Source organism: Elephantulus edwardii, unplaced genomic scaffold (assembly GCF_000299155.1).
Source record: "Elephantulus edwardii isolate Elephantulus edwardi_28Jun2011 unplaced genomic scaffold, EleEdw1.0 scaffold00094, whole genome shotgun sequence".
Classification (NCBI taxonomy): domain Eukaryota; kingdom Metazoa; phylum Chordata; class Mammalia; order Macroscelidea; family Macroscelididae; genus Elephantulus; species Elephantulus edwardii.
Window position 1 is genome coordinate 5,736,901 of NW_006399844.1, and position 26,059 is coordinate 5,762,959.

The following is a 26,059-nucleotide window of genomic DNA, read 5'->3' on the forward strand; positions in this document are numbered from 1 at the left end:
GGATTTTGATACTACTAGTGGGATACATATATCCTGAGGGGGTCTTTGGTGCTGGTAATGGTGGGATGAGGCCTGCTTCTTCAGATCTGTACAGTGTTGTTGCTATGTGCCATCAAGTTGACTACCAACTCACAGCAACTCTATGAACAGTTGTTGTTGTTAAGTGCCGTCGAGTCGTAGGGTTTCCGGAGGCAAGCTATTTATGGAAGTGGATGCCACTCCTGCTTCCAAGCTTGTTTCAACCAGGGAGAGTCACCAAATACTGTCCACCATGGGTAACCGTTATTGCATTTGACACATCAGTGTCACAGTGTTCAGCTTCACAACAACCACAAGTTACCTCTGTACAGAAAGTGTACACACCAGAGCTATACAACCTAGAAGACTGTTTGAATAAAAACAATGAAAAACAGGCCTGAGGGCTGCGGATTAGAGTCTACTACTATGACCAGTAGTAGGTTTGAATCCTGCCCTATCCTGAGTCAATTTGTCTCTAACACACTTGCCTCCATTACCCCAGTTACTGTGTCACTCCACCTATCCAAGGTCTTTCTCTCCTGCCCTGACCCTCTACTCCTTCAAGTACAATGTCCTTCCCTATGGAAAGGTCCCTCCTGGAAACACGCTTAAAGTATATGAGATGAAGTTTCAAAATCCTTGCCTCCAAGGAATAACCTGGTTTCAGTCTCTCCAGGGCAGAGTTGGAGACCTGTTTGTTCTCTTAGCAGTCTATGATATGTTCAATACTCTTCCTGAGCACCACAACTTAACAAATCAGTTATACAGGTCCAAAACAGATGGCGGCATACATTAAAAATGGATAGGACTATCTCACCAAGTTCCAGGACAGAAAAATTAGGTGGTCATTATATGACCCACAGGTTAATATACTCTTTGCTTAATGTACCAAAGTGAAGTCAAAAGTGGGAAGGTAGGCAAAGTTATAAAATAAACAACTAGTTTTGAGGAAGTGTTAGGAACTATTGGTTATAAACAATACAGAAATTTAGAAGGGTGGCCAGGGGAGGTACCAGATCAATAATACTAAACTAGAAACACGTTGGAGAAAAATCTAAGAAAATCTCTAAGATAACATTCTCCTATGTAAATTAGTTACTTAGTTAACTTAATCTGTCTTATTTTGATAATTAACTGGTTATTTAAGTATTGCTACTTATTATACAGTTTCCCAAGATTCAGTACTTACATGTATTATACTAATAATCAACTCATAATATTTTTTAAAGAAACAGGACATGTGATGTGGAAATTATGTTCTATTAAAATACATACTGAACAAAACATTAAATCAGTAACACACAGTTTGCATTTAAAGTAAGACGTATAGCCCAAATTACTTCTGACTTCTTGAGAGCATATCATAAAAATATCCTAACACTATACTTGTACCTTTTAAGAGGTGTCCAACCAAAGCAAAGTTAAAATTGGAGTTGAAATTGAGTCCAACAAAATGATCCATCTGCTTGCAGTGCCATTCGAGAGGGTTCCGAATTGCCATGAACACTTCCTCTGGACTCTATTAAAGACAATCATGAAATGGTTGATGAAGAGTTCACAGTGGGACTTTCTTAAGAGTATAAACAAGGTGTATAAACATGGATAAGTTTCTTCTTTGTTCTCTTCGATTCTGATTCCAAATTCTCTTTAAATTGTTTCCACACTTTCCAACCTCTAGCTGTTTTGGGCTAACACTATATCTGGACAGACCCAGTACCTAAAACCATTGAAGTCTTTTAAGTTTATGATCCTATTCTCCCTTTCTTAATTTCACTTCCAGCAAATCTGTTACATGCACCCATCCATCTTTTTTAAAAATGCCAAAATTCTTTTATTCTCTCCCAGACATTCTCGTCCTTCTTCAAAGACAAAAGGAGGCCAATTTCAGGCTGTTTTATTCCTTTTTTTCTCTGTAGATCAAACCCCAACACTGACAAATATTCAAAGGTGTGTTAATGGTATGTTTCAAAGTGAAATTATCCAAAACAAATAATTCGTAAAATTAAGGATCCTGTGGTGGCCTAGTAGTAAGGAGCTATACTACCATCCTAAAGTCATGCAGTTCAAATCCACTAGATGCTCCATGGGAGAAAGACGGGCAGTCTCCTCCCTTGTAATTAAACTGCCTCTGAAAACCCGCTGGAGGGTCAGCTATGAGTCGGTTCTGACTCAATGGTACACAACAACAAAAAAGTTTTCTTTAGGCTCTTCAACCTCATATGCTTCTAATATACCTATATTTTCATTAAGTACCATTATTTGACAAAATGAATGTCATTTAGAAAGTTTCTTTACATGTGAGATGAGGGGATGGAGAGTGTTGCTATGAAATGATGCCAAATCAACTCCAATCCTGAGCATGTATAAGCAGAACTGTATTCCATAGGGTGTCAAGGTTGTAACCTTTGGGAAGTAGATTGCTGGGTCTGTTTTCCAAGATGCTTCTGTTTAAGTTTGAACCACCAACCCTGCAGCTAGGAGATGAGAGCTTAGCCTGGTAACCATTTATACCACCTGGAATTATTTGTTCTTTTTTTTCTTTCTTACTAGTAATAGGCCAGTATTATTTTCACACTGTTGTTGTTAGGTGCCATCAATTGGAGTATGACTCACAGTGACTCTATGAACAATAGATCTCTGAACTCTGTCCTCTCCTCTGCCATCCTCATCATCTCTGACCCCATTGCTGCAGTCACTGTGTCAATATATCTGGGTGAGGGTTTTCCTCTCTTTTGCCAATAATGGAAATATTTATTAAACTTAAGTTTTTAAATGAACTGGTAAGGAGCTAACTCACAATAAATTGCTTTCTAGAAATTAATATTTATATTAGACTCTGCTGATTTTAAAAGTAAAACAATGACAAGGCACACAGTTTGAACTACCAGATGCTCTGCTGGATAAGGAGGAGCAATCTCCTCCTGTGTCAGTCAGATCTGATTTGACGGTACAAAACAATAAAACAACAACAAGTAAAATAATTACAGAAGGGGGAGCTCTAAATGTGAATGAGGTAGTAAACCCAAGGGACAGTGTGCTTACCTTGTCATTGAATATCCGGAGACTGTCTAAGGTATGTAGGTTTTGTTCAAGAAGCGCGGTGCCTGCTGAGTACAAGTTGACCTCATCCAGTTGTAGCACAGCCACAGCGACCCAAAAGAGGGCTTTGTGCAAAGGAGAATCCTAGCAAAGGAGGCACGTTCCAGGTTAGCGAAATGAGACACATGATGACTTCATCCAAAACACAGAGCAGGACAAAACAAAGCACGTGATCCACCTTAATGACCCATCTTCCCTTTTTTGAGGAAAGTTAAACATGCAGGCAAGTTCTTCATCTTTTCCATACGCATAGCCAACCACACTGAAAATCTTTCATACTGCTTTCTGATCCAAAAAGCCATTTGCCAAGCTTTGTTGATTCTCCTGGAACAGAGTCTTTCATATTTGCCATTTCCTTCTTATTGCTACAACACTGTTCCAGGTCAACTGTTTCTAAATGTGGATTCTTTTTGCCTCCAGTTTCTTCTTCCTCTAAACTAGTATATGCAGCCCTCCAGTGTGATCTATGTCTTACTTCTGTTATATTACTATCTACTTAAAAACAAATAGGGAGATTTCTAAACTCCTGAGGAATAGTGAATGTCAGATTAGTCTTTCAAATCTTTATAACCTTTTCTCCTATTATAGTATTTTTAAAACAATTTTATTCCTATTACAGTCTTGAATAGTTTATCTAGTTCAGTGAGAAACATTCACTCATAATTCCTGTAAAATCCTGCCACTGTGCCTTCGCTGAAGCTCAAGGCTTTTCCTCCCTTTGCTCTGCATGCATGGAATCCTACCTATCTCTAAGCTTAAATTCTACTTTTTGTTATCACTCTCAACAATATGGTAATCTCTTTACATTATGAACTAAATTTTTCATGAATTTTCATTTAGCAGTGCAGTATGTGAGTAAATAAATGGACTTTGGAGCCAGATAGACCTGAATTAGCCTCATGGGCTTGTCAATTATGAGGCAAATTATTTTGGGCAAATTAAGTGGTCCTTCTGAGCCTCAATTTTCTTTTTTGTATGATTTAGGATTAGGATGCACCACATAATTTGTAACTACGAACACAAAAAGTAACTATTTCTATGCAATTTCTGGTTTACCTTTTTATTTAAATCACAGAAGAGCTCAGATTATCATGAACCAGTGACTGCATAATTTTACTTCTTTTGAATATCATCTTAATTTAGCATTCAAACACTTTTAATGATGAGATATACCTTTCTCTGCTTTACATTTCTTCACTGTAATGAACACTAACTAGCATAGGATAGACTTCTTGACTCTGTTTATTATTTATCCACCAATAGTGAAAGAACATGCAATTTTCCTGGCTTTAAATGGTTCTGCATCTTTAGCACCTAAAACAGTACCTGAAGCACAATAGATATTCAAATAAATTTATTGACTGTAAGAACTAAGATGATGTGCATATCTTTCCTTGAGCACTGATGAGAGAAAATTTTTACAAGCACATGAGAACATACCCTCTTTGCTATTCCTCTAATGTAATACTTCAAACAGCCAAACTTTGTAAGAATTTCTATACTGTTTTTCTTAATAATTTCTGAATCTTATTTCTGAACTCTTAAAAAAAGTCTAAAGCTAATAAAAAAAAGCATTATTTTTAAAAATATAATAATTACCTTATTAAGAAGTGGCTGTAATTTGGTTAATGCTATTACTGTAGCTTCTATCAGAACTTGACTGTTGTAGGTATCTGGTCCTTTCAAGCAACTCTCAAGCGCCTATTTTAGGGAAGCAGAAATCTCTATTTAATGAATATAAAATATTATTATCTATTTAACAGGACCTCAGAGTCAGTTTAGGAACATCTTATTTAACCATAAGTGCTAGAATTATTTCCAGTGTTCATAGTGGTTAGTTCAATGCATATTTGATCTTTATTTTTTAAAATATTTTTATATTAACTTTAAGCACCCCTCAATGTCATAGAGTCAATTTCAACTCACTTCAACCCTCCATTGGGTTTCTGAAAGTGATAGTCCACCTTTCTCCAGCACAACTGCTGGTGACCACCAGAAGCAGCACAATTCACTACAGACTGAGCCACCAGACCTTCCTAGCATAATTATAATAATTATGATATGTATACATATGCTATTTGCTTTGCAAATAAGTAAGATAAAATATTAAGCCTACTTGCTTATCAAAAGCTAGTACTTATTTTGGTTTTCAAATTTATTCATGTAAAAAAATTAGAATAGATAAAATAATTAAAATTCAGTTTTAAAATGTTTAGTAAGACCATATTTATTAAATATAATAAATTTAGAAAAGAACATTTATGCTTTCTAACTTGGGAGCCATAACTCTCGGGAGTGGGAAGAGTACCTTGCTAAGAATCCGGATAATCTGCTTTATCTGCCCATGAGACACCCGTTTGCTAATACAGCCAAAGACAACAAGAGCTCTCGGTTGCAGGGATGGATTATACTGAAATGCAAATCTGCAATTAAAAGTTCCAAAAACCTTAGGAAAACATTTCTGTTTATATCTGTAACAGTAAAGATGTAATTAACAGTCTAGCTTTTTAAGACTATGTATACATTTTACATTAAGCTGGGACATACCTTTGTGCTAGCTCTGTCCACTGGTCCAACCATTTGCATGTTGGAATATCCCTCATACAAGCCTAAATGAAGAACACTTCAAATATACTTATGTACATAATGTTTTCAAGGGCAAGTTATAATGACATATATGTTATCAAGACACACATTTTACCTTTTCACTCACTTTAATATACATTAAGTTCAAAAGCAATCCCTCCTCTAAACCCCAAACTGTACTAATGAATTTTATTGCACTAACAACCATACTTATGAATTATGCAGTAATAATGAATTTTAAAATTTAAGAAAAAAATTATTACATTGCTTTATATACCTCCATAATCTCTAACAAAGCTTCTGTGACTGTTTCCAAGGATGTCAATGCAAACGTCTCCCTTTCATAGGATCCAGGAGAGAAAGACCTATCCCGGTAACTGGATCGGAAGGCAATCACAGCAGCTGACTTGACTTTGCTAATGCCAAACAGCAAGTAAAATTTGGGTAGTGAAAATTCTGTCAAACTGAGTCTCAAAACTTGCTTGGTCTCCTCTATGGTAAAAAGAAGAAAAAGAAAAAAAGAAAAAATTTAAAGATGCTTTTTAAAAAAATATAAAATTCAGATTTTTAATTTGGAAATTTTAAATACTGCAATTACTTAACTAGGTTTCCGAAACAAAACCTCTACATACATTATACTTATTGGTTCAGTTAAATTTATCCACAAGTTAGTGCTATGACTGTATACTGATTCCAAGTTTTTATGTTATGTAACAAAAGAATCCACATGACAACTATACACAGAAAATTCTGTTATAACTTGATATACAATAGAAGTGTATACCAAGTTATTGTTTTGTTTTAAAAAAGTATTCTTTTTCTTGCTGACAATATTTAATGTCACTATTGCCAGAAGATAATCTATGGAAATTAGATGGCACAAAATCAATGAAGAAAGGAGTTAGTGAAATGTAAGATACTCTTCTGGAACTTACCACTAAAATGAAGTTGTGAACAAGTACACAGAGAGTGAATGATATTAATGACCAATCCATGTGTGGAAGCTCTCAGGGAAAGTGGGCCTGTTGCTACTAAGAACGTCACAACATGGAAGAGATAGGGGAGATGAGCTGCCACGTCAAGGGAATTGTTGAAGGACAGCATCAGCATGTAGCGTGCCAAAATAGCAATATCGTCCCACATGAGGTGTTGTTCTAAAGTAGGAGTTGGAGATAGGCATGTCTTGTCAATTATTTTGCACATCCTTCCAATGACCTAAAGAAAGCAGAATTTTTACAAATGTGAGGATGAAATAGTTTCATTAAAGAAAATTTCGATCTAAATTTCAAATGACTAGTTACAAACAAAACTCTCCAGCTGCTACATCATCCAATAGTTCAGAAGAAAGGAAAATGATTACCTTGCTTGAAACCAATTTTACATTTCCAGAAGCCAGAGCTACAGCAGTATCTGCCATCACCTCAGCTTTTATGGATCCCAAACCACCTGTCGCACTGGTTTTGATGAAACTGTCTAGTACAACATCAAGCAGATCTGTAATCTAAAGGAAGAAGAAAAAAAATAATCTTACATCCTAACTACTTTACAAACATAAATTTTTAGTTTACTCAAATGTTTGTGAAAAGGCCCAATCAACATGAAAATCTCTTCAACTGAATATGAAGACTGATAAAGAATTAACTTTTATATAAAGACATATCAGCAAATATTCAGTTTTTTGTGTAGTTAATGGGGTTGGTTGCAAACTGAAATGCTGGAGGCTTGAGTACACCCAGCAGCATGTCAGAAGAAAGGCAGGGTGATTTATTTCCAAAATATCAGTCATGGAAAGCACTGTAGAGGTAGCTATATTCTGATATACCTGGAGTCACCAGGAAACAGAATCAACTTAATGATAACTGGTCTGACCAGCAAACAGAACATACAGTGTCCAGAAATGAGTAAGGATATTGAATTGATTCCTTAAGAGACTGATATTCACAATTTTAAATCTCTTCTCTCTCTCAACTTGAAAAATATCTCCATGTTCTTCAAGGACTGTGATGTATGATCAATATATTTATTTTGTATACTTTACACAAAATGATGTCTAAGTATTTACACATAAATGATGTTTTCAAGAGCTAGAAAACTGGTCCCTAAACAAAAATGACTGGCAATAATTGCTTTTTTAAGTTCACTGGTTCTTAAGTAATTATTTTAAATAAATAATATACAAATTATCAGAAGAAAACATAACATGATACCCTATATTTTCACACTGACATTCTTAAGCTAGAACTAATGAAGACAGGTGTGTTTGCAGAATTGTTAGGGGGAAAAATTAATGAGAAAATTAATGAGATCCTATAAAGCATTATTTACTAGAAATTACATAAAATTTCTAGTTTAATCTTTATAATTATGCTGACAGAGAGTGCTATGATAACCAGTTCTCTCTGACTCCAAGACATAAGTTGGGTGGGTGTCTTTCTGTATTTTTTTCTAAGGAGAACACTGTCATTTCCACAGTTACATCACTAGTGCCTAGCAGAAAATGGGTAAAAATTATATATGTTGTTATGTACCATCGAGTCACCTGCATAATGACCCTACATACAACAGCTCTGAACCCTGTACAAAGGAGGACTAGACAAGTATCTGAACAAACTCAATACCTGCCCAAGGCTCCCCCAAATTTTTGCTTGAATAGAAGGGTACATCTGCTTCTCATTTATAGTCATTGTTATCAGTTTATCAAGAATGGCAGTAACTCTTTGTCGTTTGGCATCATCATTGTGCTTACAAAAGCGAACTAGATTTGATAACCATGGAGTCATGTATTCCAAACAAAGGTGCTTCAGTTCAATACCTGCAAAACAAAACACTATTAGCAATATATGGTCAATGAAAACTGTATTAACAATTAAAAAATAAATAAGTAATTTAAAGAATAGTAGAGGTAGGCCTGAGGAAAAGAGTTGACAAATATTACTGAAGACAAGAGATGGAGAAGCTTTGAAAAGGTGGTCAGTGGATCACATTTCACCAAGTTTTAATTTTTCCCTTTTAATAATTTCCTTTCTAGGTTAAAAAAATATTAAGTTTTACTCATAAAAATAATATGTGAAAACATAGCAAACTTGGTTTTAAAAAGTACCAACACAAAAATAAAACTTACATGAATAGACTTAAATACAGTATTTCTTTTTTGGTCAGACTTTCAAATTTATCAAATTGGACTTATATATATAATTTTGTAGTGAATATTTTAACAGTAAACATTACATTGAGATGCTATTTTTCATTACAAACTATTCAAAATGGTAAAAAACATTTGAGAATTTTAAAAAGATACCAAAAATAGTTTAAAATATCTTTCTAATAATCTTAATATTCAAGGACAAATATTGTATAAAACCATTATTGTAGAATAAGTATGGAGGATCCAAGGTGGGGAAGAGGGAGGGTGGAAACAGAGGGGTGAGGATGGTTGGGGGGTAGGGTGTTAATCATAGGGTTTCACAACTCTATGGGTGGGTGGGGTGAAGGAAATGGGAAGGAATTTTTGTGAGAAACAATGTATTCAAACTTTGTAAATAAATCAGAATAAAATAAAAAAGAAAAAGCTTTATATTACTTCATTAGTCCTTTATTACTTGACTTTTAGATTGCTCCAATTCTAAGTAATACTATATGGAGGTTAAAAATAGACAAATGTAGTCTTGAGGAATAGAAATCACAGCGGCTGTTACTGTTGGGTGATGGTACAGAGTGAGTGGGGCCTCCTGGTGCTGGAAATGTGCTGAATCCTGATCTGGGTGATTATGTAATATGTTCACAGATGAAAAGTCATCAAACTGATTTAAGACTTGGAAACTTTACTGAATAATCTACCAATCTGCAAGATGAATGTTCTTGCACTGCTTCAATCTGTATTTCTAATTTTACTGATGAACTTCTTAGTTAAATACTCTTTTCTACCCAAATCTGTTAATGAATATACAGTTTTCTTATTAATCTCTAAAATGACATATATTCTTTTCTCATACTTGTTATAAATGTATTTCCTAGGTTCTCACTCATCTTTTACTTTTCAAACATGGAGGTCATCGTTAAATTTTTTTCATCACTTCCTGTTTCCTTCTATCATGTTTTCCTTTTGTTTCACAAGTCCTTATACACTCAGAAAGCAATTAAATAATGACTTCCTTTTTCACCCTCTCTCACCTTTAGGAGTTTCTTATTATTAAACTCTATTATTGTACTAAAATTTATTTTGGTATCTTGTGGGTGGTACAAATAAGCTCTATGTGATTCATTTCCCATCTCATCTGTATTGGGACATCATTTTCCTCTTCAGTAAGTGATGCTTCTTTCCTGATCTATTTATCTTTTATAGATCTGTTTAGTAATTTTTTTTAAGAATAAAGTATAATTTTTATTGAATATTGATCGTTGTTGTTGTTATGTGCCATCGAGTTATTTGCGACTCATAGCAACCCTATGTACAAGAGCCCTAAACATCGTTCTATCCTGTGCCAAATCTTGCTGTCTCAAACACATTCATTCCCACCACTCCACTCACAGAATCGATCCATCTCATCGATGATCTTCCTCTCCTGCGCTGCCCCTCCACTCTCCCAAACATGATGCCCTTCTCCAAAGACCAGTCCCTCCTTACAACATGCCCAAAGTATGTCAGACGAAGCTTCAGAATCCTTGACTCCAGGGAACATTTTGGCTTCACCCTCTCCAGGACAAACATGTTTGTTCTCCCAGCAGTCCATGGTATATTTAACACTCTTCTCCAGCACCACAACTCAAAGGCATCAATTCTCTTTCTATCATCCCTATTCACTGTCCAGCTCTCTGATGAATAGCACGTAATTGCAAAGACGATAGCTTGGATCAGGTGCACCTTAGTCTCCAGCCTGATGTCACTGAACTTCAATATTTATGAGAGGTCCCTCACAGCTGACTTTCCCAATGCAATTCGTCTCCTGATTTCCTGGCTGCTGTTACCAAGAGTGTTGACTGTGGAGCCAAATAAACTAAAGCTGTTAAGTATCTCAATCTCTTCACCATCCAAACTGATGCTGCCAATTGGCCCAGTGGTGAGAATCTTTGTTTTCTTGATGTTGAGCTTCAATCCATATTGAAGACTGCAGTCCTTGACCTTCTGCAGCAAGTATTTCAGGTCCTCCCCAGTTTCAGCGAGCAGGGTTGTGTCATCTGCATAACGCAGGCTGTTGACGATTCTTCCACCAATCCTGATGCCACATTCCTCTTCGTATAGCCCAGCGTCTCGGATGATCTGTTCTGCATACAGATTGAAAACGTATGGAGACAAAATACATCCCTGACAGACCCCTTTCTTGATTTAGAACCATCCAGTGTCTCCCTGCTCTGTTCTGACGAATATTGATTAGTGATTCTTAAATGCCTCATTTTAATTATTCAGCCATTATAACATATTGGAACATCTGTTATAGCAAGCTTCTTTCATTTTTATTACATTTTCTTGGATATTTTTGTGTAACTCAGAAATTTAGAGTCACTTTAAGTTCTATTTCCATTTTAAAGATGATAGGGGGAAAAAAACCCTTCAAAGCTAAATTTTGATGGACCACACTCAATTTGTAAATTAATATAGGAATAAGGGTTTGTCTAGCAACAATATATGCTTGCACATTCATTAAAATATTTCTAACATTAGTATCTTTCAATAAAGCCTTGTTTGGTTTAAAAAAAATCTGTTTTATATATTTTCTTAGCAGGGCTGTGTTCTTACATATCATTTAAAAATATCAGTGACAATGCACACCCATATCTATTGCTGCTTTGTTCACAACAGCAAAGAGCTGGAAACAACCCAAATTTCCATCAACAAACAAATGGATAGAGAAACTGTGGTATATTCACACAATGGAGTATTATGTAGCACTGAAAAACAAGAACTCATGAAATATATAAAATGGGTGACCATGGAGGACCTCATGTTAAGTGAAATATCTCAGTCACAAAAGGTCAAATACTGCATAATGCCACAGTTATAAAACAGGACTGACATGGGTCTTTGGGGGAAACTAAGCAAAGAGGGGATAAATAATGCACATGGCCTTGAAACAGTCGAGGGACAGAACTATATAAAAGGAATATATGATTAGGTATTATTGGCATGACAAGAGTCCAGAATAAGAGCTGCATAGTAAAGTGGTAAAGACTGGGGGGATGGGACTATATAACAAGGGAGGCAGGGAGGTAAATGTGCAACAGTGAATTAATGGAAATCCAAGTTCTCTATAAACTTTCATTAAAATTTAAAAATAAAAGCTCAGCATAATGTATTCAAGGTTTATTCATGTTGTAGAAGATATCAGAACTTTATTCCATTGTATAAATAAAGCATGCTACATCCATAAAAAGATCAGTGACTTGATTTCAATGAATTATAAAATATTTCTTTCACCTAATATAGCAAATAAAAATGTGTCTGAATGAAGAAAAAAGTGTTTTGTATACTGTGGAGAAAGAATAGTATATATACTGTTCTGACAACTGACAGAAATAAAAAGTGTCAAATTTATGCAATGTATTAAAGCTAGGTCCGGGGGCTAGCTCTGAACTCTATGTATATATGCCACTGCAGCTTTCATAAAGTGTACAACCATACAAGTAAGATGAAATCAAAGTTTAAAGTTAACCTGAAGATGAGAGAAAATGATTATTTGTCTAAAATGACAGGACAAGATGGATACTTTACTACTTATTTGTAATTTTCCACAAAGAAAAAAACTGTTGAAGTTAATTAGACCAAAATACAATAGCCATTTCATGAATGATCCACAGACACATAAAAAAAAGCCTAAACCTTGCCACGTCAAGGTGAATGACTTCACTGGCAAATTCTAAAATGGAAAGGTTTTTTTTTTGAGTCCTCTTAGAATCACTGATAGAATGAAAGGAAATGATCACTACTTACTAGATTTGCTAAATCCAGAAATACATTCTTCCAAAAATTCTAAGGTAAGGTGTGGCTCATTGGCTGCCAGTGTCTTACTAATAGAGACAATAAAGAGGGTGTTGTTGGCAGGGATGCATAAACCTGACGTCTCCAGTAACTGGCCCTCAATTTTTAAATTAAAAGTACAAGTTAAGGCACACAGAAGGTTATAGGCAGCTGACCTAGGAGAAAACACAAAGCAAGTAGTTTTAAAATATAGTTTTCATTAAAAAAAATTCTTTATAACATACAAGTTGTAATTCTATTACAAAGCACAGTAAGCTCTTTTCAAATTTTATGATTAAATGTTACCAATCTATAGGAAACAAAACACTCTTGCATTATTTAGGAATTTTTAAAGCACCATTCTTGATATAAGCACAAGGAAGCACCATGAGGCTCTTGCCATAACTATTTAAGTACAGGCCTGCCTTTCTAGGAGACATTTTACTGGGACACAAAACATGGGAGGGTTAGATCCTAATGTAAAGCAACAGAAACAAGTCAGAATAAAATATGGTATGTTCTTAATGAAATCAAGACTCAAATTTTGGTTCTTTCTCCTACTAGATCAAGTTACAATGGTTATCATCAACAATGCAACTACGTAGCTCCTCAACAAACAAATTAGCATCTATGAAATTTCTTTTTGAGTATCCTACAAGTTACACACAAACTATAGGCTAAAAACCAACATTTATCTGTAACCTGGCACAGTGACTATAGCAATGGGACTGAGTGTGTCGAGAGATTGTGTGGAAGGCACAGGATAGGACAGAGTTCAGATCTGTTGTTCAAAGGATTGCTATGAGTTGTATTCAACTCACCAGTACCTAACAACAACAACAACAACAACAACAACAACAACAGTAAAAGGGAGCTCTGGTGGCTTGATGGTAGTGAGTTGTGTGGCCACCCCAAAGACTCGCAGTTCCTATCTACCAGCTGCTCTGTAAGAGAAAGACAATCTTGTCCTGTGTGATTTACTGCCTCAAAAAACCCACTGAAGAGTCAGTTATGAGCCTGTTTTGATTCAATGGCACCTAACAACAATAACATAAAAGACAGTTTAACTGTTTAGTAAATCTCAGGTTTTCCTCACTTTTAAATTTTCATCATGCTCATAAATTTATGCAACCACTTTATAGGAGGAAAAAGCCACTGAAATATAATTCTATTTAAAGGCTTCTTCTCAGGGATGACATGCTTCAGCGAAAAGCAGAAACTGCCAGCTTGCTTTATTTCATGAGAGAAGAATGTAAGTTCACTCAAGCCAATAATTATTAGAAAATTGTTCGCTCTCTTCTGTGAGGCATTTTCAAGTAGAACCTAAAGGCAGGCTTGTAGCTCAATATGCACCTGAATCAGATTATTATTATTACTACTACTGTTTCTAATTGGTAGGAATTTTGAGTTAAACTATTCTGACACTATTTTATTTTGTGTATCTTAAGGTCTAAAGGACCAGAGTTCTTCTAACAAGGGGTGTCACAGACAGTCCATGAGAGAAAGATGTGGTAGTCTGCTCCTGTAGAGATTTATAGCCTCAGAAACCCTATATTACAGTTCTACAAAACTGTTTGCTTTTAGTCACAATCAACTTAATGGCTGTGGGGTTGGTGTTTTAATACTAAAAAAACACCTCCACAAACCAAACAAAGCCCCATGGCCACTAACTGACTCATGATGAACCTCCACTGGGTTTCAGAACTGTCAGTATTTATGGTGGAGACTGCTTATCCTTCTTCCCTGGAGCAACTGGTGGATTCAGTGACCTGGTTAGCAATCTGTCACATTCTGTTAGCAGCCTGTCACATGCTGTACTATGGCACCAGTGCTCTGTCTTTTATACCATTATTTATTAAACCTCTGTAGCTAAATAAGAAAGGCATTGTTACCTCCATTTTACAAATGAGGAGACAAAAGTTCAGAGAATTTCAGTACTGTGCCCAAAGTCATATATACCCAGAAAGCAGCAGACCTAGATTTAAAGCAAATCAGTTGATTCTACATGTCATGTTCTTTCCATATCAATATTCAAATTATTAAGCCTACACAGAATCTAAATTACCAATATGAAAATGTATCAGTATTGGTCTTATAATTTCTTTAATTTCCAAAAGTAAGCTAAGTGGAAAATATTCAGTAATGCTGTTTTTTTTTTTAGTTATTAAACATTACGCCTTTCTGTCAAACAGCCTTTAATTTAATCTGACCGCTAGAAAATGGAACAATAACATGCTTTTGAACATGGGGAAACTAACAGGACTCAGAGAAAGAGAGATTTAATTTAGGGGCACATTTGGAGGGAAATAACCCAAAAACCCCCACAATCCAAAAAAACTTTTTCTTTTAAAAAAATCTGCTAGGTTGTCTGTTTCAAATGAAAGTTTCCTGGAAAAAAGAACATATATTGAGGTTAGTGTGAATCACTCTATCCAGCATTCCACAGTTCATGTAAGTACCTCAGAACTTGATGAAGTCACACTGGTTAACCAACATAGCATGCCTTCCTATTTACAGTATTAAAGTTTATTAAGTGGTTTCATTTTAAAAGAAATAAATCCTGAGGAAAGCTGAAGCGAGAGTGTGTAAAAGACCTACCGTAAACTAGGGTCTGAGCTGCCCAAATTAAGTAAAGCGATATTGAGCAGTGTCCCTGGGACATCTTTTGGCCGAATCTTGGTGTGCTGGGGGATAGAGTCAGGCTGTGACAGTTCCCAACGGGTCCGGATGTGAATGATGGACTGGACAATGGCTTCACACTCCTGATGCATGAAGGTGAGTGGTGTGCCCTGGTTTGCAATGGTTAAGGTGAACTGGTTCTCATCCACTAGGCAAATTTCTTCAATTTCCGAGGCATAATAGATATCATTTAGAAAGACCGACTGTCCCAGTACTTTTGTTCGTTCTGCTGAGGTGACCTGAACAGCAGTAGAACCAACCTGGAAAGTGGCATTAAAGAATTTAATCCTTTACACACAGTTCTGAGAGGCAACAAAAAGATAAAGCACCCAATTAAAACATCATCCTTGCCATTTCCTTAAGAATTATTACCAGTATACTTTAAACCAGATTCAATCATTATTGTGATGAATTGTCTTAAAAAAGACTAAAGACATTAAAAAGCTTATTTTTTTTCACTTTGTATATATATATTGATGCTAATAAAACAAATGAAAAGCAGAAAAAAAAATTAATTTTTGCTTTTAAAAAAGGTAGAATCCTACAGAGATTACTATACTAATTTTATCCTGAAGCTCACATTCCTCGTTCTGCAAAGATCATGTAATAATGAGAACTCTGGCTAGGTAATTTCCATTTACTGTCTTCCTACTATTTACAGGTATGCCTATAAAGTAAATCCTTGTCTTCAACAGTTCTCTGCTTCCAATCCAACTTAGAACATACGTAAGTATACACCACTCACATGTCCTGTTGGACCTCCATGAAGACAGTAATTCTCTTTCGCAGCCTGGAATTACTTCACATTTGATGCACTACTATGCAGGGATAGCTAGAGGGGCCAGGATGCAGTGAAGTAAGTGAGGAAAGGCAGGACATCCTCTATATAATACAGAATGAAACTTACTTTGATAGAAACTTTGGTGTCTTTGTGAGCTAGCTTGAGAGCATTATGGAATACCTTCAGGTCCTCTTCTAAAGCCAAAGTGGCAGCAGGCAGTTTCTGCTGTTCGTGTTCTATGTGCTCAGCCAATTTCCCAGGACAGTCTATGAAAATGAGTCTTTTGCTGCCTTTGAGGCCAGTCAGCAGCCGTTCATGGTACTTGGTGTACTCTCTGACCCAGGAGTTACAGTTATAGATGTAGACCGCGGAGACATTGTCATAAGCAAAGCCAGGAAAAACAACAAACCATTTGGACAGAAAGTCCGTTTTGAAGCGATTGCTAGGCCCAGTGTGTGTGAGGTCCACAACAATTTCATATGGCTTTGCATAATATGGCTTTAGAGTCAGCAAGACATGGTATATCAGCAAGTCGCCGTTGATCTGACCAGTTTTGAACCTAAGAAAAACAACAAAAAGGACACAGATTAATAACAAGCTCTTAACAAATACATTAGTGCCATTAATCTATTTTATCCATTTACTTTCTGATTAGCACTCTACAGAGAATAATATAACACAATTATACACAGTCCAGATCCAATCTTCAGCCAATTTCTCTTTAGACACTGGAAAATAAGTTAAAGAGAAGAGCAAATCTCTAATGTAAAAATTTTGAACCACCATACTCCATAAAGGTTTGTTCATCAAATCAAGAAAGGAAGCAAGTAGTGGACATTTGTTGGTTGTCGCCAAGCCTTTCAAATATCAAGGTGGCAATGATTAAATTCAGCACTTCAGAATGGAATGAAAGGACTTTGTTGTTATGTACCTCCAAGTTAGAACAGACTAATAGCTGACCCTCCAGAGGGTTTTCAGAGGCAGTAAGTTGCATGGGAGGTCACAACCCATACTTCTCCTGTGCAGCAGCTGGCGGATTAGAACTATGTGCTTTTGGATTGGTTGACCACCACCTGACTGCTAAGGCACCAGAGCTCTCAGGCCTGTCTTTTATTGTTTTTGTTCAGACATTCCTCTAGGTCGTATAGCCCTGGTATACAAGTTGCCATACTGTGGTCACTTTTGGTTGCTGTGAGGCTGAACACTGTGACACTGATGTGTCAAATGCGTTAATGGCTGGTTACTCAATACAGACAGAGTGGGGTGGAGCTCCCTGATTAAAACAAGTTTGGAAGGAGGAGTGGTATCCACTCCTCCAGAAACCCTATGAACCTGGAGAGAGGATGAAAGGCACACAAGTGTCGAGGACCCTCCTTCATAGGGTCACTATGAGTCGCCTGCAACTCGACGGCACTTAACAACAACATCCAAATATTCAAGCCCGACCAGAGATGTAGGTTCAGGAGTTCACGCAACACTGAAATCAGGACAAAGAGAGTCAAAAAAGACTTTGTTCATGGACTTGGTTAAAACGTTCAGGAACTGAGATATTATTTCCCCCTTCTTTGCTTTACAGGGAAAAATGTAGTCTTGGGAGCTGTGAGCTCATTAGGATGAAAAGTCTGTCTAAAACCTGAAAAGAATAAGCTGAGAAACTAAAGAGAAAAAAAAAATAAAAAAATAAAGAGATAAACAGGGTCCTGACCACATGCTGTGTGTTCTGAAAATTCTTTACCTGGGATTAGATTTATGTCTGCACGATTCAGCTGTGTAAACGAACAAATTCTATTCATATCCCCAGCCCACCCTCACTGAGTCATGTTAGGACATAGTAGCTCATTGATAATGAGGACCCTGAAGAACATGTTACTAGAATTTCAAATTAAATCAACCTTGATTTGCAATGAAGTGGGTCCTGGTAACTGCAACTGTTTTTAAACAACTTCCTCTTCTGGTGTTTTCATACCAAACATTTCTGAATCAACGAATAAAGAAAATAATACACACAGAATTGTAGTAAAATGAGAGGAGGCTAGGGGGAAAAGTAGTAGTCCAGTGATAGTCTAATGAGAACCAAAAATACTTTAGTGACTGTAAAAATGGGGGTAAATGAACTGATCCAATAATATAACAGAAGGATCAACAGTATCTAAGATTTGATCAGGCCTGCAAGAAAAGACTTAAAGTGAAAGAATTTATTACATGCCAAGCTTCACACTATCATGACTACAATCAGCGACCACAAAGAGTCCGTTTGGAGGAAAAATCAAGTCCATTTAGACATGTTGATTCTGAGGTGATAAGGCCATTAGATGGGTGTGTATATGTATGTGCATGGTTGCAGTCAGGTGCTGGTGAGAGGGTTCCAACTCAGGTACAACAAAACAAAATACTGACTGGTTCCATAGCATCCTGATAATCACTGTTATGCTAGAGCCCATTGCTACAGTGCGACACTCTGGAAAATGCTTTGACACAAAAGTTATTTCCTTTCCCATATAAACTAGTTATTTTCTCAAATCACTTTGTGGTGCCATAATTTGTGAATATCATTATAAATACCACTGTTTCTATTATCTAGTCAATACAACTCATGTTATCAAAATCAATCGGATACACAAATATTTTTGAAGGAGGTTTTTAATGCTGCAGGGAAGATTCCATTTTCATAATGTTTTTGAATGATATGAAAGCAGGCATCTCTAATGAGCAGAGGTCAAAAGGCCCTAAGTGGAAAACCCTCTGTGCTCTGGAGGCGGGATTTGTTCTACAAAGCCTCCTGTCACGCCAGTAGCCAACAAGACAAGTTGGAGAGCTTCCCCCCGTGACATGTGCTTTAGTTGCAGCGGAAAGGAAATGTGTCATCCATCTGTGGTTTGGCTTTAAAAGTGGAAAGCTAGCTGTACATATCCTTTTTTTACTGCTGATTTACTTTAAAGTTACTAATCTTCAAGTGTATTCTGCTTTAAATGATTCGGAAGCTGGGCTTCAAGACAAGAAAAGACGTGACTTATTAAAATCATATCATAAACAGATTTTGACCAAGCACTTCACAAGGTACGTCAGTTACATGGTTTTTCTTAAGACTTTTCACTTATGAGCTTGTAAAGATTAGTATATTTCAAGGAGTGCTTTCAAATAGTACTTAAGAATTTCACTAACAAAGTAGAATCATAACTGAATGAAATGTATACTACTTTTTGCCTTAGTAAATAAACTTTAAGAAACAAGTAGAAAGATTTACTATCAACACGGCTGTTTAAATTATGATTAAGAAAGATATGAGTTTAGACTTTACAAATGATCTAGAGTGTTTTATTTGGAAGGAAAAAAGTTATATAAAAATACATTTCTCATGATTAATCCTTAGGCATTATGAAAATTAACACATAAAAAAATGTTTGATAATGCAACCTAGCCTTTATGGGTTAAGTTAGGGATACAAAGACAGTTCTCCATTTTCAGGCCTCTGTAAGGGTCAAAGACAGTCCTATTTTGCCAACTGTTTGTTTATTTGGGGATGGCAGTACATCTGGCTTAAGACAATCAACAGCGGGCCTATTATCTGTCTTGTGGTAAGCACTGTGATAGTATGTACAAATGCTATGATGCATACTACACTGATAATGAACAAATGAGACAAGAATCCACACTTTAAATCATTTTTAGCATCATCAAATGTCACAACTTAGACCTGAGTAAAAAGATGAAATCACTTGCTAACCCAAATTAAAGTATTTGTGAGAACAAAAAAGTATCCAATGATATATGCTAGTCCATTTAAAAGATAAAGCTAAGCATTATTACAGATATAAATCAGCATATTACATCTTTAGCTCTCTATTAAAGGTTACAACCTAATAAAATTAAACTTGATTTGAGGCTATCTTAAGGATTTTTTCCTGTTATTACATAAAATACTACCTCAAACAAAACAAACCCCCTCCCCCCAAAACAAACATTACCTCAAATGATACTTGCCCGTTTCTACTCTTTATTATACGCACTTCTGTTTATACTACACATCACGCTTATTATTCTCAGTTACTGTACATTACTAGTACACAAACATTAGGTATTAGATACAAATAACATGTTAAAATATTTTTTAAAAAGTATTTTATCATGATTTGGGTGAAGGTATTCAAATTAACTTTTCATTCAACCATTAACACACATTTTGTTCTATAACTGACATATCCACAATGTAAATGTCCTTTCACCACTCCTCCCTGTAATTCTGATTTCCATTAATCCTTCCATAACACTCCAGGTCTTCCCTTTCTTTAGCGATATTGTGTTGATCATTCTCTAAGGCCATACTAGCTTCAAAGCACTTGATTTCGCTAAACACTTTTTTCTTAAGAAACTCTGATACTCTAAGCACAGTTGGCTCCTGGTAGGTATCATTTGGTAGTAGGCCTGAAATGTAGGACCTGAGGCTCCATCCTAGTCCTACTGAACCTGAATCTGCATTTAAAAACAAAAAAAGATGATCCCTATGTATATTTACATTTGAGAGGGATGCCAACAAAATATACTAGGCTTTAAAAGGAGCAAATTAACTTGGTAAATCTTCAGCAAACAAGTTTTTATTTCTTGTTCCCTTAAGTCAATGCTAGCAATAACATAGTCTTATGTGTAGTGCAAACTGCTAAGTTAGTATAAATGAGGTTATTTCAATGACTCTAAATATTCTCTGTTAAATTACCTGTAATTAATGTGCCTGTAATAAACATGGTAAGTGTATTTACATCTTCAATAATATGATCAGTAATAAGAATATCAATAGAACCTGTGAGACTCCTTTTTGTACTGGCTTTCAAGAGCTAAACTTGAAACTCAATGATTTCCAAGGAATTGTTCAACTTTTACAGTTTTTATCCCCCTGGCCCCAGTCATTCTAAATCTCTGTGCTCTGGAAACTCAATTTCTTTCTTTTTTTATATTTAACTGCATGTAAGAAATGGCTGAGTGCAAACAATTTTCAATAAAATTAAAGTTTTGTTGAGCTTTTGAGATTATTTCTAAAACACGCTTCTTTTTCTTTATAATGTCAAGATTTTAGGTTGGACTAACGTATCTTTATATTCAGAAAAGTCTGTTATCTCAGGAGAATTAAGACCTGAAAAGACAGACCCGTCACCACAAAACTGCTGTCAGAAATAGGAGAAATGTATTTCTAAGTATATGCTTTCTCCTAAAAGTATCAAGATAAACACTAGGGAAACAAGAAGAACATCTTCAATTTTCATCTGAAGTCCACTTTCTTGCTTCATGGCCATGTTTCTCTTTCTCTAGAAAGACATATCTGTTAGAGGGTGGAGAGTTCCTGTAATAATGATCCTTAATAATTTTTTCCCAAAAAAGAGGAATCAAAAAAGTAAAAGCAGAAGTATGTGACTAAAAGCTGAAGTCTAGCATGCTTGAAAGGAAGAAAACTACATGAAGCTATAGCATTCAGTTTAAGATGATTTAATAATCTGTAACACTAACTTCTAGAATCTAAAATGTAAGAGAAATTCCAGGTTTTGATACCAAAATTAAAAAAAGAAATGAAAATGTTTATTTATACAAAGCATTAAAATTATAAAAACAAATTAAAGTTGAGCAGGAGAGTAAATGTTCAGTATCAGTTCACAGTTTTAAATGATAATTACCAACACTAGAAACCTTGACTTGTTCACACATTAATAAGTTCTACTGCTGTCTCCACAGAACGCAGTGCACCTATGGACATGGAACTCACCGGGTATCACCTGAGTCTTGCTTTCCTGATAACTGGGTTTTTTCTGTTACCTGGCACAAGTGCCAACTACACTGACCTCTGGACTAACAATACTGTCTGGGATCCAGTTATTCAAAACAAGACAGGCAAAAACCAAGACATAAACATTAACACAACTGCAATGCCTGAAGCAGATTACAGAGGTAATTCTACAAGCATACCTGAAATGCCAACATCATCTCGCATATCGTTAACTTCTAAAACTGATCAGATCTACACAACCCTAGTGATGAGGAACAGTTCAACGGTACAGAACAATGAAGACACAAGCAAAAGTCACAATGAAATTTTCGAAAAGGATGTCTGTGATGAAAATGGTAACAAAACAGCCATGTTAATTTGCTTTATTATAATAGCAGTGCTTTTTCTTCTCTGTACTCTTCTATTTCTATCAACTGTAATTCTGGCAAACAAAGTCTCATCGCTTAGAAGATCAAAACAAGCAGGCAAGCGTCAGCCTAGAAGCAATGGTGATTTTCTGGCAAGCAGCGGTCTTTGGCCTGCTGATTCAGACACTTGGAAAAGGGCAAAGCAGCTTACAGGGCCTGGCCTAATGATGCAATCCACTGGAGTGCTCACAGCTACGAGGGAAAGAAAAGATGAAGGAGGAACTGAAAAACTCACTAACTAACAGATGCTTCACTAGAGAAAATGGCAAAGTAGCAATGGATTATGGCGTGAAAAATGAAAGTTAGCTGGGTATTGAAACAAAGTGTTGGCCTAGTACTCTAAAATTTGACATGACAGATCTTATGCAGGTGAGAGAGGGAGAAGTATGTCTGCTTACTTAAGCTGTGCATTTTTGTCTTGACACTGAATTATTTTTGAAAGCAAGTGTAAGATACATAAGGGAGCTGGTCAGGACAGGTAGAGAGGAATAACTAATGTGTATTTTTTTATTCAAGGAGCTCTAGTGGCATCATATAGTGTTGTACTGCTAACTAAAGAGTTAGTCATTTGAATCTACCAGCTGCAAAAGATAGGCTGCCTCCCCTGCCCCCCCCACCGGAATGAAAATCAACAGAGGGTTGCCATGAATTGGAGTCAGTGCGATGGCAGTGGGTTTTTGGCGTGGTCTTCCCCTTCTTTATTCAGCAACAACTGTTAGAAGATCTTTGTTTGAATATAATTAAACTGGGGAGTGTTTAAACCAAGCACATGCACCATCAAGTAATAGAAATTGTATTTATAACATCCAGGATTGAACTCTATAGATGTAATGGTACTTTCTTTGCTGGATATGGCAGAATCCATACTAGTTTATATTTCAACACAGCTAACTTAGTCTAGATCATATGATACACACAAGAAAGTGTTTTTCTACTATAAATATTAAACAAAATATTTTCATTTTATATACTATTAAGACTAGTTAAAATAAAACTGTGAGTATATGTACTTGTACTTTATTTTCATAGAGAATGCATCACAGAAATCATTAAGAAAAAGGGCACAACCTAAAACAGACACAACTGGTAGCCACACTAGATTGCTGGCTGTCAATGTAAACTCTTAACGTGCAACAAGCACCTTCTCTGGAAGTATTTACTGGAATGTTAATACTTAAGTATTCAGAATTAGGTTTGTTTTTTTTTTTAAATTTCAAGGAGCGCTGGTGGCAAGAAGCTGCATGCAAAAAGGAAGGGTGTGTGTGTGTGTGTGTGTGTGTGTGTGTGTGTTGATCAAATCTGGAAAAAACAGATACTTTAATTATTTAACTTTTAAAAAGAACTTTCCTAAAATGATGGTTTAATTAAGTCAAGACTTCCATCGTCAAGTATATTACAAAAATTAGTTTGGGAGATTTCCCAACTATCTGTTAAAATTGACATAAGATGCACTATGTAAGATACATTTTTCAGAAAAATTTCATGCTTTATTCTGGACAACAGGTCAACAGATTTTTTTTCTTCCCCAAGTATAACCCCAATTTTACTCTATTTTCTAGGTTAGTGATTTTCATCCTGGTTGCTTATGAAATTTTTTTATAATACATCAATGCCTAATTCTCTCTTTCTCATATGTGATTGAACCGGAAAGGTGAGCACTGGTAATACATTAAAACCGCTCTAGGTAGTCATCAAATTTACTGTGGCACCAAAGATTTAGGTTACATTTTTAAACTAGAGAGATGGAGAGAAAAGACAATTTTATTATAATGTATTAGCAATTTTTTTTAAAAAAATCATTTCCTAAATAATAAATCACAACATTTTTATCCTAGCTAAAAGTCAACAAAGTGAAAAAGAGAGCTTTAGATACTATACACAAGAACAAACAGTGATAAATGGAAAGTACTCTTTGAATCAAGTATTACTTTCCAGAATAAATGAAAACAAGTTTATAAAAACTGCTAACAAGACCACTACTTTCCTATCAAATATATACAGTTCAAATATTTTCACAAAACAAAGTTTTCACTGGCAGGGTGGCCTAATGGCAAGAAGTTGCATTGAAATCTCAAAAGCATACGGTTCAAACTCACCAGCTGCTCCGTAAGGGAAGGGATGGGCAATTCTCTCCCATATGATTAACTAACTGCCTCTGAAAACCTGCTAGAAGGTTAGGTATGGGTCAGTTTCAAATTAATGGTACAGAACAACAAGAAGACTCAGTTATTAAACTGCGTGTTTGTTGTCATTGTTTTGGTTTTTTTCTTCTCAGTGTGCAGCCCCGTCAGTGCTCTCAGCCCATGGAGCTAGGCAATGGTTCATGGCTGATGTTTACTCTGGCATAGGTACATTATGAAAGACCCACAAGAGGACTTGCCATAATTAAACTCTTTCAAATTCATCCTCATAGTATCATCCAATCACAGTTAATAAACATAAAAGCAAGTGGTACTTTTTCAAACTTGGCAGGTATTTAAAGATATTTAAAAATATATAAAGATATTTAAAAAAATATATAAAATATATATAAAATATCTAAAGATATAAAAGTATTTAAAGAGAGGTATTTTTGATATCAAATTAAAAAATTATTATTGAACAAAAAAATTTATTTTTTACTCCTGAATATTATAGCCTACCTGTTTAATGTAAGAATTTTTAAATAGTTAATCAAATGTTTTATAGCATTTTTATGACATTGTACTATATATTATGTCCCCTTTAAGAAATGAAAAAATTTATTTCTTTTGCATCTAATATTAAATATCTTAAGAATTAAGTCTTACTTCCAAGGAAACTAGAAAAGGAAAGCTTCTTAATATGATTCAGGGCATATATGAATAGCCAACAGTCAACAATATACTTAAAGGAGAAAGGTTCAAATTGGGAACGAGACAAAGGTGCTTAATCTCAAACTTTTTATTAAATAATATATAGATATCCTAGCCAGGGTACGAAGAAAATAAGAAGAAAAAAATAAAAGCATCTGATTGAAAGAGGGAACAAAGTTATTTCTATTTGTAGATGACTTACTGCTATAAAGAGAAAATCCCAAAAAGTCTGCAAGACATTTTAATAGCCAGTAAGAAATTAGGGAGCTTAAGTGGCCTAGTGGCAAGAAGCTGCGCTGCAATCCTTAAGGCATGCAGTCTGAAGCCCCCAGATACTCTGTGGGAGAAGGATAAGTCATCTCCTCCTGTGTGATTAACTGTCTCTGAAAACCCCCTGGAGGGTCAGCTATGAGTCGGTTCCAACTTGACAGTACAGAAAAACAACAGTAAGAAATTTAGTAAAATTGTACAGAACATCAACAAACAAAAATCTCTAGCAGTGACAAATCTGGAAGAGAATTAGGAATATTTCATTTAGAGCAGTATTTAAAAGAAGAAAATGTCTAATAATAAACTTAACTAGGGATGTGAAATATTTATAAAATAAAAATTATAAAAGACTATAAAAGAAAATCTAACTAAATGAGAAGACATTTTATATGTTCAAAGATTGGAAGTTTTAATATTATTACAATGCCAATTACCTAAAGTGATCTGTGGATTCAATACAATCCCCAACAACATCTAACAGCCTACTTTATAGAAATGGAAAAACTTATTCTCAATTTTATATGAGTAAGCAAGAAGTTCCCAAATATCTAAAATAATGTTGACAGAGAATTACAAAGTAGGAAGAAATAAATGTGTGGCTAACTGCCTCCATGAGGAGGCAAATTTCTGTAGAAAAAGAGTAAGTTTATCAATAGTTCTTAA

The 26,059-nt window shown here is 35.5% G+C and overlaps 2 protein-coding genes across 2 annotated transcripts in view; one reads left to right on the top strand and one right to left on the bottom strand.

Annotated features, from left to right (window-relative positions):
• Positions 1-26,059, bottom strand: part of NF1 (neurofibromin 1) — a 330,500-nt gene that overhangs the window by 30,826 nt on the left and 273,615 nt on the right. The window contains exons 35-46 of the mRNA XM_006891069.1: positions 16,242-16,674; positions 15,254-15,594; positions 12,629-12,831; positions 8,322-8,515; positions 7,064-7,204; positions 6,639-6,918; positions 5,981-6,195; positions 5,665-5,726; positions 5,426-5,540; positions 4,717-4,818; positions 3,061-3,201; positions 1,411-1,537 (exon numbers count right to left, since the gene is read on the bottom strand). Of these exons, the coding sequence (XP_006891131.1) occupies positions 1,411-1,537; positions 3,061-3,201; positions 4,717-4,818; positions 5,426-5,540; positions 5,665-5,726; positions 5,981-6,195; positions 6,639-6,918; positions 7,064-7,204; positions 8,322-8,515; positions 12,629-12,831; positions 15,254-15,594; positions 16,242-16,674 (2,354 nt within the window). The remainder of the gene's footprint in view (positions 1-1,410; positions 1,538-3,060; positions 3,202-4,716; positions 4,819-5,425; positions 5,541-5,664; positions 5,727-5,980; positions 6,196-6,638; positions 6,919-7,063; positions 7,205-8,321; positions 8,516-12,628; positions 12,832-15,253; positions 15,595-16,241; positions 16,675-26,059) is intronic.
• EVI2A (ecotropic viral integration site 2A) lies at positions 21,854-22,549 on the top strand. Its single transcript, XM_006903613.1, is given in 1 exon segment — positions 21,854-22,549. A coding segment is annotated over 1 exon segment (696 nt).